Raw genomic sequence first — 14,794 nt, 5'->3', positions numbered from 1 at the left:
GGGGTGCGATGACCCAAGGGAACCGATTAGCGGGGACTTCTGGGCTTTAGTCCAGCTCGATGGCTGCCAGCACCCAGCAGCCCTACAGGGAATGTTTGGGGTGGGGCGGGCCCATCACAGCTCTGGGGATGGAAGAGAGCAGATGAGGCGGGCATTTGCAACGCCTGAAGAGGCAGGCAGGGCAGGAAGGCTGCACCCAAGAACTCACCAACCAGGGCGATGATGAGCGCAAAGACGTGCAGCAGCCCATGCAGGACCTTGGTGGTGCGTTTGGCTTCATTCCTGAAGACACGGTAAACCAGCAGGGCTGTGGGAGGTGAGAGCGGGAACATGAGTGCACCCGCCTGCAGTGAGGCCTCCTGCCCAGCAGCAAGGAGGCCCCTTGGTGCAGAGGCAATGTGAGCTGGCAACTTGTCACCGTAGCCCAGCTGCAGGAACCGAGGACAAAGCCAGACTCCCCAGGGACCCTGGGCATCTCCTGGCCTTCTCCCAGAGCACCTAGGGCTGTGTGCAACCTAACACCCCTCCCGGACCCTCCAACCTCCCCAAGCTATGCACACTCAAAGAGGGCAGGGCGGGAGGCTGCGCCACTTCCTGTCACCAGGAGAGGCAGCAAAGGTTCGCCCCCACCTGAAGGAGCTACCCGGCCCAGCAGACGCCCTGCCCCGCCCCACCCGCCTTCTTGTCAGGTGTCCTGCACATTCCAGGCTGTGTTTGGGGTTCGCTGTTGGTCACACTGAGGAAACCAGCAGCCACTGAGTTCATCTGTTAGCCACGTGGCTCCTCACGCGGCCCCACTGCAGCCTGGGCAGATGGTCCTATGCTTAGCAAGCAGTCCCCCTTCCAGGCAGAACCTTGTGATCCCAGCCTGACCTCCCACATCCAGAAGAGGTGGGCAAGGCCAGGTCACGTGAGAAATGCCTCTGAGCTTTCTGCTGCTCAGGGTGGCTGTCACCAGGACTGCCTCTAGGAAGAGCAGGATCAACCGGATGTAGATCCCACTTCCTGGATCTCTGGCCCGGAGGCAGGTGGAGGCCACGCACCGCCTGGCTCCTGTCCCAGAGGGAGGCACTCTAGCTCTGCCAAGTCCAAGACACACACACACTCTCGCATATGCTTATTTTTTTCCCTCAATTCAAACCACCCCTGCAGCACGGCCTGGCTCGGGGCCCCACCCCTTTCCCTCTGCTCCACGAAGCCCCCACCTTGGATGCTCTGTGTGGAAGCAGGAGGTGCCAATGCCGGGCCAGGCTGGACAGGAGCTGCCACCCACCAGCCTCCATCTCCCCAGGCTCTGAGCCAGCTTCCATCTCTGTCTTTGTTAGAATCTTAGATTTGTCCAACCGGAAGAGACTGCAGGGGTGACAGGACCCCTGCAAACTGCCTCTCAGGGACCCCCACAAGCCCGGGCAGATAGGAGCGGCCATTGGACTCACCATCTCCCTGCAGGAAGATCAGGCCTATGGCCATGCAGAGCGGGTGCACGTTGAACTGCAGGTCGCTCTCCCAGGCAATGCCGCCTCGGTATAGACCAAGCCAAGCGCCAGTCATGGCCACCAAGGTCAGGCCCAGCAGCTGGGAGAAGGCCACGTAGTAAGGCAGCGCTGCGGGGGTGGACGCTGTGGCCCTGCTCTCCATGCTGAGGCCAAGGCTGCAAGAAAAAAGCAGAGCTCAGAGGAGCAGCGCACAGCACCCCAAGATGCGCAGAGCCTCCTGAGATGCACAAAGCTGCCCCAGATGCACAGCCCCCCAAGATAAGCATGGGCCCCCCCAGATGTGCATGTCCCCTGAGACGTACACACCTCCCCAAGATGTGTGTGACCGCCCCAGATGGCGCACAGCCACCCTCGAGATGCGCTCAGCCCCCGCCCACGAGATGCACACAGCCGTCCCTGGAGATGCACAGTCCCCCCAGATACGGACAGATATCCGAGATATGCATGGGCCCCCCAAGATGCGCACAGCCACCCCCACTAGATGTGCACAACAGCCCCTGTTGTACATAGTCCCCCCAGATGCACACAGCCACCCCTAGAGATGCACACAGCACCCCCTGAGATGCGCATGTCCCCCCCACAGATGTGCACGCCCCCCCTCCCCGCCTCTACCAAGATGGGGCCCCGATACCCTCCACTGAGGCTCCCAAGGGAAGCAGCCCTCGTTCTCCCACCCACAAACCCTTCCCACCCATCATCCTAGAGCAGAGGTCCCAAGTCTCAGGAATGACTGGGGGGGCAGCCTCCCCACAGGAACAGGCGAGACCTGGGACGTGACACCAGGAGTTCCATACACAGTGAGGATTCAAGGCAAGATACCCCAAATTCTGGTGAGCACAAGGGCCCAGTGCCTGGCTTTCTTTTCTGTTTCAAGAGGCCTTGGCTTTCCTCAGGTGGGCTTTGCAGGCGAGTTACACAGGTGAGCACACTCCTTCAAGGGATGGGGCTGGTCACACCTCCGTCTGGTCACAGCCTCCAGACGCATCATGAAGTACATCTCAGGGAGAAATGGGAAGTCTCTCTCCCCAGCCTGGTTTTTAACTCCACACTGGCGATGAGGAGGCCCCCCCACCCCACACCCAGGAGAGCCAGCTCAGCTTCCACGCCCCGCCCACCCCCCCACCTCGAAGCACCTGCAGAATAGAAGTGCCCGGACCCAGCTGCACACAGGGACCTGTCAGCACACAGGGACACTGCACTTCCCCTCCACACCTGGGGCGGGTGGACCTGCACTCTAGAAGGGTCCTCAGGTGAGGCTCCAAAACTGAAGGTCCCCAGAAGTGAGGCCTGCGACGGGGCCGGGTAGAGCTCAGCAGGGCTGTGGAGGCGCTCGGCCCCACATGGCCCTCCAGGGAGAACAGAGAGCAGATGGTTCCTAGGGACGGAGGAATGAGAAGGCCACACTAGAAGCCCACGGGAGTGCCCAGTGCCTGCACAGCCTCGTGCCAGACAGGAGAGCGCCCAGCAGCTAGGGATGGGAGGAGAGGCGGAGGGAGGAGAACAATCGTGCCCTCACCTGCTCTCCCTTCACCCAGTGGCAGCAGCCCGTGCACCAGGGAAAAGTGCTGCCATGGCCCTCCACTGCCACTGTGACTGCTGCACCATGGCCACCACCACGGCCACCACAAGCAGACACTGGAGCACCGCTGCTGCCCCCACCACACCCCAGATGGTTGCCCACTGGCCCCTCGTCAGCCTCTCCTGGCAGCAACTATATCAGAACTAGGAGGACAGTGGCCAGCACGGGGCACTGACCCCTTTCACACCCACCACACACTGCCCTGCGGCGCCCAGGAGCTGGTTTTCAGTTCCTCCCAGGGATGGGCTCCTTCTCTGCTGCACAGTTCTCTCTACCACGTTGGACAACTGTTGGCAACTCCACCATTAAAAGCGGGGTGTGTGTTGGCTGGGCTCGGTGGCACACCTGTAATCCCAGCACTTAGGGAGGCCAAGGCAAGTGGATCACCTGAGACCAGGAGTTCGAGACCAGCTGCAACACAGTGAAATCCCGTCTCTACTAAAAATACAAAAATCAGCAAGGACATGGTGGTGCACACCTGTAATCCCAGCTCCTTGGGACGCTGGGGCAGGATAATCACTTGAACCCAGGAGGCAGAGTTTGCAGTGGACCAAGTTCATGCCACTGCATTCCAACCTGGGTGACAGAGTGACACTCTGTCTCAAAAAAAAATTTTTTTTTTAATTAAAAAGAAGGGGGGAAGGTGTGTTAATAATCTACACACTGCAGTAGAATATGGATCAGCAGAAAAGGTAACATGGCAGGCCATCAGCATTTGCTCTGTATCCTCACACACCTTCCCAGAAACACATATGCATCCTCTAATAGAAGCAGGATCGTGCTGTTTCCTAACCTGCTTTTTCACTAAGGGCGTAGCACGCATGGTTTGTGTCACTGAGTATGCAGCCACATCATCATTCTCACGCTCTTACACCGCATGGCCATTTTTTAGCCAACGAGTCCCCACTGTTCAGCATCTAGCTAGCTGTCAGTTTTCCACCAAATAACAGGATGTGGTCATCTTTGCAAACTCCTCTGCAGGGAATCCTGAGACAAGGGCTACGTTCTGTTTTAGATTTCTGACACATTCCGTCAAATCATCTCCCAGAAACACAGCTCCAGGGTGGACAGGAATACAGGATTCCCGAAGCCCCAGCCAACAATAAATCCTATTTCTGGAATTGCTGCCTCTTTCCTTATCTGTCATCTACGTAGGTATCAGTTCTGTCCCCGCAACCCCAAATGCAAGCCCCATTTCCATCTGTTCACTACTCATCTCTAGACATCACACAGATGCTTCAAACCCAGCCCTTCCCTAGTCACCTCCTCTCCCATTGTCACCAAGTCCTCTCATGCCTTCCCCACTCTAGCGGGACTGCCCTTCTTCCAGGCCCAGGTGACACCTTGGCTCCTCCGCAGAAGGCTGCTCAGGCCACCGCATGCTGGGCCCTCCCCTCACTTCCCTCCCGACCATCCTCATGCCACACCCAAGTCAGGGCCTGCAGCTTCTCCCTGTTCAACATGACAGACACTCCAGGGACTAAGCCAGCTCCCGAGGTCATGCTGTCCCCTGCGCAAGAGGCCCCGAGTGCCAGTGAAATGCCAACTTCGTGGCACGATCTTGCACGTTTCCATCTGCAGCCCCCACTGTTCCCACCAGGCCCACTAGAGGAGACGCCCGAGCTCATGGCCAAGGACATGGCCCAGCCTGGCTCCCTGCCGCGGGCCTCACACCCCTCCCTCCACTCCCCAGGCACCTCGCAGGCAGGTCACTGTCCCCAGGCTCTCCCAGAGCCTCCTTACCCTGTTGCTTCTGTCTAGGTTAATCTCAAGGTGCCCTGTCCGCTCCTCGAAGGCAGGGACGCTCTCGATCCTCTTTGGGAATTCTCGGGTCTCCAGCTCCCCGAGTCTAATGGGAAAATGTACTGAAAGAAGTGCTGTCCCCCCAGTCACTTGTCATCTGTCCTCTCCAGGCCACCGCCTCCTTTATTAGATTCATCCCTAGAGAGCCCGGCTGCAGGCAGAATCTGATTAGCTCCTATTAGGAAGAACAGAGGGGACATCACCCCTCCCTCTACCTGGCGACCCAATAATTTCCCCATGCCTCATGGAGTACAAAGGGCAGGAGAGGCCAGCAGAACAAGGAGCCGCTGCCCATTCCCTCCTTCCCACCAGGATCCCGGGGGACAGGCAGACACCAGAACCAGGATCTCTTCTCGGAGGGGCGACTGCCTATGCTGAAATGCCCAGCCTGGCCTCCTGGGGAGTCGTAACCCTGAGTCAATCTGCTCCCACTGTGTCCTGGTGGACACGTGCTTGGTGTGTCAGGAGGGCGGGGACCCAACAGCCTGTGAGACCCTGCTCTGTGCTGGGTGCTTCACGCCCTCTCTCTCATATCACCCTTAAATGACACTGCAGATAACAGGAGCACTGACCCACCAGAAAATGGGGGCTCAACAAAGACAAGAAACATGCCCCCAAATTCCCATCGGCAAATAGCAGCTCAACTCAACCCACATGCACCTGCACTCAGCCAGGTGCTGGGGCCACACAGAGGGGGCCTGGTCCCTGCCCTCAAGGGGCTTGCAGATAAGCTTCTGTGCGATGCAAATTTTCAGGTAAGGGTGGTACAAGTTCGAGCCAAGAGCTGACCCGGGCCTCCAAGACCCGTCCTAATGCACACATGGAAGACGGCACCCCTGCTTTTATGTCTGTGGGCAGCAGCGTCTCCAGCTCTCCTGCCAAGCAGTGGCTGCCTGCTGCTGCTATGGCTTTGGCCTTTCCAAGGCCCAGGAACTAGGGTGGTGCCATCAGGCTTTCCAGAGACTGAAGCCAGCCAGGGTCTGTGTCGGCGCTCACTGGGGAAGCTGCCTGGACGGAGGGCTCCCGGGTGGTGTTCCCCCTCCTGTGCCAGTCCTCCCTGCGTCCTCCCTGCCTCGGTTCCACCATGGCACTAAGCATTGGTACGTGCAGACAGTGGGTCCTGACCACAGGCAAGAGGGAAGGGGTTCAAGGAGGGCCAACAAGCTGAGGGAGCTGCCTTTCTATTTGCTCTGAAGGTGGTTGTCCTGGCACCTGCGACCCAGGGACCCGGGGCATGTGTGCATCTGGGAGGAATCCAGAGATGAACAGTGGCCACTGCCGTTCTGGACTGGAAGTGGCCCATTCCCGAATGGAAGGCAAGGCTTCTTAGTGGCTCTGTGCTTTACAGGAGGGGCATGGAAGATCCCTTCCGAAACAGGGCGCTCGCAAGGCCATTCCTTCGACATAATTGCTAACCCATTTGTGTGCGAGGAGGGGCCGTGTCCCATGCCAGGGGTGGGATTTACAGGGATAGACATTCCAATGTCTCTGGACAGAAGTGGACCCACCCACAAACGTGTCTGCTGCATTTGCAAACCTGGACCTCGGGTGAGATTTACTCCCAAGGAAGCAAGGGCCTTTGAACCATGGCCCTCCTTTCCCAGTCTTGACAGTGAGAATCCTCTCTCGCCCTTCCCTCCTCACTGGGTGGCCCTGGGACTCCGGCTGTTCTTGGCCCCTCTGGGTTCTCAGAGCAGAACTCTGGGCGGCAGCTTCAAGGCCTGGAAGCAGCCACTCCCCACCCCCAAGGGCTCCGCTGCCCAGCAGACCAGAACCTGGCGACCAGAGGGAGCGCACGTAGCCCTCACAGTCACTTGGCTTCCTCTATGAGAGCTCAGGATGAGGGTGACTGATCTCTGGCAGTTTCTGGAACTGAGAGCTGCGAGAGGCACCCTCCTCCCCACCCACTCCCACCACCTGCAGTCAGAGTCCACCTAATGCAATCAGTGCATTAAGGACAGCAGGACCCTCAAGGCTTAACCGAGCTGAACATCACTCTCCCTCCCTGCATCCACTGCGTTTTATTAAAAGGCGACCAGGACTAATCTCATTATTGGGGACCAGACACTGCACATGGCGCACAGCCTGGGGGGTGGAAGGTGGAGCAGGGAGGCTAGGAAGTGGGCGGCCTGCGCTGGCCGCAGCCCTCCTTATCAACAGCAAGGTTTGAATTGAGTTAGGAAAGATTGTGACTGAGGAAGGGACGACATCACTTCTTGATAGGTAGAGGAGGAAACAGCTCAATTGCCCCAGAATGTCCTAGCATGTGATGAAGGAGAAAGCAAAGTGTGGTGTGACCTGTTAGGGTACTTTCTTAGCACCCCAGCTGCCCCAGAAAGAAGGGGCTTCCCGGGCGATGCTCCCCTTTCCATGCCAGTCCTCCTGCGTCCTCCCTCCTCAGTACCAGCATGGCACTAAGCACCGGTGCCCTCAGAGACAACAGGCCCAGACCGGAGGGCAGGGTAAGAGAGAAGGCATTACAGGAGGGGGCAAACAAGCTGAGAGAGCTGCATTTCCATTTGCTCCCACGGTGGCTGTCCTGGTCCATGCAGCCCAGAGACCGAGGGCATCCAGACTGCTTGGACCAGGCACCAAGGAACCAGGTACCCGGGAAGCAGCAGAGCTTGATGTCAAACACTGAGCTCCTTTCTCCCACCAGACAGGGGACTCCCAATGCTTACGAACAAAAATGTTTCCATTTCCATGAAAATCACAAGAAAAAATGAACATTTAGGGTTGAGGAAAATGTTGCAATTTTTTTTTATTTTTGAGACAGAGTCTCATTCTGTTGCCCAGGCTCGAGTGGCATGATCTGGACTCACTGCAACCTCCGACTCCTAGGTTCAAGCAATTCTCCTGCCTCAGTCTCCCAAGAAGCTGGGATTACAGATGTGCATCACCACACCTGGCTAATTTTTGTATTTTTAGTAGAGACAGGGTTTCACCATGTTGGCCAGGCTGGTCTTGAACTCCTGACCTCAGGTGATCCACCTGCCTCAGTCTCCCAAAGTGATTTTTTTTTAAACTTTTTAAAATTATTATTATTATTATTATTATTATTTTTTGGAGACAAGGTCTAACTCTGTCACCCAGGCTGGAGTACAGTGGCATGATCATAGCTCACTGAAGCCTTGGACTCCTGGGCTCCAGGGATCCTTCCATCTCAGCCTCCCAAGTAGCTAGAACTATAGGTATGCTAAAATGCCCAGTTAATATATATATATTTTTTTTTCTGAGAGATAGGGTCTCACTATGTTTTGCAGGCTAGTCTCAAACTCCTGGTCTCAAGCAGTCCTCCGACCTTGGCCTCCGAAAGCGATGGGATTACAGACAGACATAAGCCAGCCCTAAAATGTTTTGTTTTGTTTTTTATTGTAATCCACTCTGGATTATACTTGCCTTTATACCAATGCGTTGTAAAATATAATTTTTATTTTTATTTTTATTTTTATTTTTTTTAAGATAAAGTCTCACTCTGTCGCCCAGGCTGGTATGCAGTGGCACGATCTCGGCTCACTGCAACCTCCACCTCCTGGGTTCAAGTAATTCTCCTGCCTTAGCCTCCTGAGTAGCTGGGACTACAGGTTCGTGCCACCATGCCCAGCTAAGTTTTGTATTTTTTAGTAGAAACAGGGTTTCACCATATTGGAAGGGCTGGTCTCAAACTCCTGACATCGTGATCCAACCGCCTCAGCCTCCCAAAGTGCTGGGATTACAGGGGTGAGCCACGGTGCTTGGTCCTGAATTTTTATACTTTTATGGAGGAAGGCGCCTATGAAGACCAGAAGGCCAATGGCTCATGAAAGGCCCAGTGCAGCCCAGGTTAGAGAGATGTGATTTCAAAGCAGGCTATTTATAACCGTCAGCTCCTGGACAAGCCAAGTCCCTTCTCCAAGCCTGCTTCCTAATCTATAAAGTGGGAGGATATCTGGATCTACCTTACTGACCACAGAGTTAGTGGATAAACGTTTTAGCGTCCAGCACGGTGTCTGCCATGCAGTCAGCACTCCATCAAAGAGCAATCTCACAAACACGAAATCTGTCCTAAGAGCACCTCAGGAGAATCGCACTGCGGACACAGGAGGTTTGGGGCCACAGAGAGCCAGATGGCAGCTGACACTAATAAATCCACACTCCCTTTCTGTCCACCATTAGCCCCCCATACTGAGCAGAAACTCCTGGGGCTGGGAAGAACGCAGGATGGTCTGCTTTTAATCTGTGATATTTTATATTCCTAAAATTCATTTATGCATTGCTCAGACAGTAGAGTGCTTTTTCCCAGTGAAACTATGCTTTTAGAGGGGGTTAATTTCTCATTCCCCTCCACCAATGCCATCTAATGCAACTGAACCACCTGGTATTAGCATGAGCCCAAGCTCTGCCTACCAAGGGAAGGTGGTGGGGACAGTAAAGTGGTAGGACAAGGCTGGGTGTGGTGGCTCACGTCTGTAATCCCAGCACTTTGGGAGGCCAAGGCAGGCAGATCACTTGAGGTCAGGAATTCAAGACCAGCCAGGCCAACATGGTGAAACCCCGTCTCTACTAAAAATACAAAAATTAGCCAGGCATGGTGGTGCATGCCTGTAATCCCAGCTACTCGGGAGGCTGAGGCATGAGAATCGCTTGAACCTGGAAGATAGAGGTTGCAGTGAGCTGAGATCGTGCCAGCCCGGCGACAGAGCAAGACTCCACCTCAAAAAAAAAAAAAAATTAAAGAAAGAAAAAAAAGGAGTGGGACAAGCAGGATGGTTCCACCTCCAGCTCTAGGAGGTTCCTCTTGCAAGGGGATGGGGCTGCAGCCACGTGGTATTTTCCTGCCTGCATCCAATTTCACAGGAGAAATTCAGGCATCTAGAGGAGGTGGCAAAGCTTTTCTTTTTTTTCATTAGCTATGAAAACAAAAGGGCAAAATCTAGGCGCCCTAGATGTAACTTCATTTACGGATTCAGAAAATCCACAAAGGCTGCCAAGGTGGAATGAATGAGAGGAGGGGGCGACCAGAAGGGAGAAGCCTGGAAAGGGGACCCAAGATCCACACGGACAATCCTCGCTCCGTGATGCAGTGGGGGATGGGGCAGGGAGTGAGGGAGGGTGGCCCTGCCATCTCCCAGGTGTCAAGGTGGCGGCAGCTCCACCCTCGACACAGCTGGAACCGGCCAGACCCACCACAGGCCCACCGAGGCCACCGAAGGAGTGGGGCTTTCCCACTCGGGAAACTCCTACCCTCGCGCTCTGAAGCTGGGGGAGTCGGGAGACCCAGGCCGGGACCTGCGGCTCCACGTTGCAGCCCAGGCCCTGCTCCGGGCAGGAGGCGGTGGCTCCGGTTTCAGGTTTCAAGAGGGCAGCCATGCCAAAGGCTGGTTGATCCACTTGCATCCTACCTTGCTCTAGAACGCAGCGCAGGAGCAAAGATCCAAACTCCGGGTCCCCGGCAAACCGGGTCTCGGTTCTAACTTCAGCAGACACCCGGCACCGGGGCAGGCCAGGGCGGAGGCCGCCCGGACCCGGAGAGGCAGCGGCTCCGAGAGGGCCCGGGGTGCGGGTCGGCGCCGGAGTCCGGTGCGCGGCCTCAGGGGGCAGGTGCGAGGCCGGCTGCTGCTCGGGAGCCCGGCGCGGTCCCTCCCTGCGCAGTCGGGATTCACCTGGGCCGCCCCCGCTCCCAGCCCCGGCCCGGCCGCCTACCTCGCCTACCTCGCCTACCCGAGCGTCCAGCGAGTCTCCCCGCGCCGCGCCCGAGTCGCTCAGCCCGTTCCGCGGGCCTCGGCGCGACGGCGTCGCCATGGCAACCGGGGGGGCGGGCGGAGCGCGGTCCCGCGGCCGGAAGTGGCGCATGCAGCCCGCGCCCCGGCTCAGGACATGGCCCCAGGGCTGCCCCGCACGTGCGAAGTCCCCGCGGTGGCGGCCGCGTTCGGGACCTGGCCCTGCCAGCTCTGGGCTCGCAGCTGGGCGAACCGCGGCCACCGTGAGCCCGGCCTCGGGACCCGAGTTCGGGAAACCTTCGCCATCAGGGCCTCGCGACCCTTCCTGCGGGGCCCCTACGTTCAGGGGTGCGTGGGGTCTGCGGCCTGCGGGGCTGCCTCGAAGGCCGCGGGGTTCGCCCAGACTGCGCACGAGGGACCTGGGGTCTGACAGGCCTGCGGGGCGGGATGGGCCCCGGGCTCAGAGGAGAGCGGGTACCAGGGGCGAGACCCGCCGCCCTTTCCCGGCCCGACCCCGCGCTTCCTGATTTTCTGGCGCCAGGCCTCCCCTTCTGCCCTCTACCTTCTTCCCTGCCCTGCCCTCGCCCTGCCCGGGTCCAGGAGGCCACTAGGTGTCAGACCTGGCTCGGGCCTTGGCCACGCCGCTGCTCCGGGAGCCCTGTGGGCACCTCCCCAGCGCCACGGGGGAGACGACACTGTCGGGAAGGCCGGGACTAACCCCCGCCCCCGCTCCCACAGAGCAGCCTCCGGGGAACACCGGTGGGCGCAGAGGCCAAGACCCAAGACCGGGAGCCAGCCCCTTCGGAGCCCGGTCCAGGCCCTCTGTCCAGGAAGTGCTGTGGGTAGATAAGGGGTCCAGCTCAAGATTTCCTACAAGCTGGGAACAAAGGGTTCTTTCCTGTCTGATGACGGGCCAGATGTAGCAAGCGCCTAGGGGTAGGAGGGAAATAGGGTTTCCTCCCCGCTAAGGGAAACCGGCCTCAGCTCAGGGACGCCCTCCCCCACCTGCCCTCCAGGCACCAAGATTCTGGGAGGTGGGGAGGGCGGGGGGCAGGGAGACCTGCTTACTTGGATGTACTTTGTGTAGACCATGGGCTTCCCACAGGCAGTGGGCAAGGGAGGCCCTGGGGATCCAGTACTTGCTTAGTACACAGAGAGCAGAGTCTCCAGCGCCATGCAAGACGTACAGGCATGTCCACTGCACGTGGCACACTTTCCCACGGGCAGACACAGCGAAGCCCATCCCCTCAGAGAGACCAAACTTAAACCCTCCAGGAACAGAAAATGTTTAGGGTATCTTTCAGTTGGAGGAAATGAATGGGTAATTTAAGGTAAGAAACAGTTTCCGTAGCGTGCTAACAGGCAGAATGCCTGTGGATTGAACATGGAACTGAGCCATGTCCTTTGTTTGGTCTGTGGGTTCGGACTTGGAGGAGGAGGAGTCGGGACAGGCTGAGCAAGTCTGAGTTCCCTGGTGACAGCCCTGGGCCTTCAGCCCCTTCCAAAGCCAGGAGAGACTCCTGCTGAGGGATAATGGGGACCCTTTAGCTTCCCCGTGCCCCGCGCCGCAGCAGCACTGGCCTGCATGCCTTTCCCTTAGGAGGGAGAGCAGCTGTCTCCCTGCCAGCAGTGTTCTCAGGGGCCTGCTTTAAGTGGGTCGGGGTGGGTGAGGGTGTTCTGAGTGAGGGAGAAGCCTGCACACCCAATGCATGGGGTGCTAATGGCTACACCCAACCCATTTTAAAGAACAGGCGATGCCACCAAACTTCTGTCCAGCACCAGGGCCTGGAGGCCTTGCGCCAGCTGCCAGATTCCCCAACCCAGGACAGCAGACACCCAGAATGACTGCCTTCCAACCCCATCCCTGCTGTCAAAGCTCCTGGCTTGGAAGCCTAAGAAGTGTGCACTCCTTCAGCTTGGGAAAGGCGGGAAAGGAGAGGACCCCTCCTGTCCTTTCTTGAGTGGCCCAAGATGAGCTCAAGCCTCCTGAGTTGAAATGCTGACTGTGTTTCTTGTGGAAACCCCTCCCTCCCCACACCTTGGAGCCACGCTAGCCTCTCTGCTCTCAGACGCACCAAGTTCACTCCCATCTCTCCATGGAATGTTCTTTCATGGATCATCACTGGGCTCATTCTTTCAAATCCCAGCTCAAGCAATCACCTCCTCAGAAGGCCTTCCCTGACAATCCAGAGGGCAGCTGGGGCAGGGTTTGGGAGGTATGAGTGCTCCCAGATTCCACATGCTGGGAAGCCATGCCTAGAGTGCCCCCTGGTCTCTGACAGAAAGCATTTAAGGAGAGGAAGCATCAAGGAAGCGGGCAGAATGTGAGCAGAGCTGGAGACTCAGGCACAGACCCACCTGGCACCTGGCTAGTCACTTCCCCCTTGCTAGGGTTACCAGATTCAGAAAGTAGAGGAAAAAATAAAAAAGGATTCCCAGTTACATTCAAATTCAGGCTGTGTGAGTTGCTTACACCTGTAATCCCAGCACTTTGGGAGGCCGAGGTGGGTGGATCACCTGAGGTCAGGAGTTAGAGATCATCTTGATCAACAGGCTGAAACCCCATCTCTACTACAAACACAAAAATTAGCCAGGCTTGTTGACAGGTACCTGTAGTCCCAGCTACTGGAAAGGCTGAGACAGAAGTGCTTGAACCCTGAAGGTGGAAGTGGCAGTGAGCCAAGATTGCACCACTGCACTTCAGCCTGGGCGAAGGAGCGAGACTGTCTCAAAAAAAATTCAAAAAATTCAGGTTCTTTTTAGCATGAGCATGTCCCAGATATTACATAGAGTATACTAAAGATGTATTCCGGCTGGGTGCAATGGCTCACATCTGTAATCCCAGCACTTTGGGAGGCTGAGTAAGTCTGATCACTTGAGGTCAGGAGTTCAAGACCAGCCTGGCCAATGTGGTGAAACCCCATCTCTACTAAAAACACAATTAGCCGGGCATGGTGGTGGGCGCCTGTAATCCCAGCTACTGGGGAGGCTAACATAGGAGAATGACATAAACCCAGGAGGTGGAGGTGGAGGTTGAAATGAGCCAAAATCACACCACTGCACTCCAGCCTGGGTGACAGACAAGAATCTATCTCAAAAAAAAAAAAAAGATGTGAGCAGACGTCCTGTGTTTCATCTGACAGTCCTGCTCCTCTTGCTCAGGTGTGGGACAGATGGGGCTGGGGCCTCCTGCAGTGCTAGCCCCTCCCAGCAATAGCTTCCCCCGTCATCTCTGAACCAGTTAACCTCATTCAGCAGGGACTTCAGGCAGAGGCCTTGACCTTAGACAGCAGAGGATACAAAGGCATCAGAGATGGATCCCCAGTCCTCAGACACTGTAAGATTCAAACGCACACCATTCATTCTTGGAAAAGTTTTATTTTTGTACCTTCTCTGTGCCAGGCAAAAGGTGAGATATTGGGGAACAGTGACCAAGACAGGCACCACCCTGTTCTCACAGACCTTTCCTCAGGAGGAGCTGCACAGAGACTTGGGGTGAGCCTTTGAAACACTGCCCAAGCCCATCTCTGACACCCTACAGAGGGGAAACCAGGATTAGGTACAGTGCGTAGGAGGGAACCTCAGCCCAGATGTCAGGGTCAGGGAAGGCTTATTGGGCCACGACAGAATTATCAAGCTAGAAGATGCTCAGGTGTTAACCCAGCAGAGACAGGCAGGAGGGTCCCTGGCTAGAGGAGCAAGGATGATGTGAGGGAAGACTGTGGGGGCCTGACCTGCAATCTTTGGAGCTCCTGGGATTATTTTCATGAGGATTTGCTGGAGCCAGAGGAGCAGTGCAGAGCTGAACCACAGGTTGCAGAATCAGCCTCCAGGAGCCAAGCCCTGTCCAGATCGGGAGGGGGCCTGCCCTGAGGGACCTCACAATTGACAGACACATCCCCCTGCGGTGGGAGCAGCTTTAAGCCCAGGGGCATCATCTTCCGGGCCTGCTCCCTGAGAAACTTGAAAGTAGAGGATTACTTTGATAAGCTTAAAATAGACCAATTAGCCTGGGCTGGGTGGCTCACGCCTGTAATCCCAGCACTTTGGGAGGCCAAGGCAGGTGGATCCCGTGGTCAAGAGTTCAAGACCAGCCTGGCCAAGATGGTAAAACCCCAGCTCTACTAAAAATACAAAAATTAGCCAAGCATGGTAGCACATTCCTGTAATCTCAGCTACTCAGGAGGCTAAAGCAGAGAATTGCTTGAACCTGGGAG

General features: G+C 56.7%; 1 protein-coding gene across 5 annotated transcripts in view; it reads right to left on the bottom strand.

Moving 5' to 3' along the window:
* The window catches only part of LOC105711375 (transmembrane ascorbate-dependent reductase CYB561), a 42,854-nt gene that overhangs the window by 3,219 nt on the left and 24,841 nt on the right, over nt 1-14,794 (bottom strand). The window contains exons 1-3 of one of the 5 annotated variants that reach the window (XM_064369651.1): nt 10,570-10,619; nt 1,437-1,651; nt 209-307 (exon numbers count right to left, since the gene is read on the bottom strand). In XM_064369651.1, the coding sequence (XP_064225721.1) occupies nt 209-307; nt 1,437-1,638 (301 nt within the window). In that variant the 5' untranslated portion in view covers nt 1,639-1,651; nt 10,570-10,619. Of the gene's footprint in view, nt 1-208; nt 308-1,436; nt 1,652-10,259; nt 10,340-10,560; nt 10,620-14,794 lie in introns of those variants that run through there. The other 4 variants (XM_012444116.2, XM_012444117.2, XM_012444115.2 and 1 more) reach the window with 4 other exon arrangements.

Source organism: Aotus nancymaae, unplaced genomic scaffold, assembly GCF_030222135.1.
Source record: "Aotus nancymaae isolate 86718 unplaced genomic scaffold, 86718_ANA_hifiasm-v0.15.2.pri h1tg000089l, whole genome shotgun sequence".
Lineage (NCBI taxonomy): Eukaryota > Metazoa > Chordata > Mammalia > Primates > Aotidae > Aotus > Aotus nancymaae.
The sequence above is the reverse complement of the archived record's forward strand: the minus strand, read 5'-3'. Positions and strand labels throughout refer to the sequence as shown.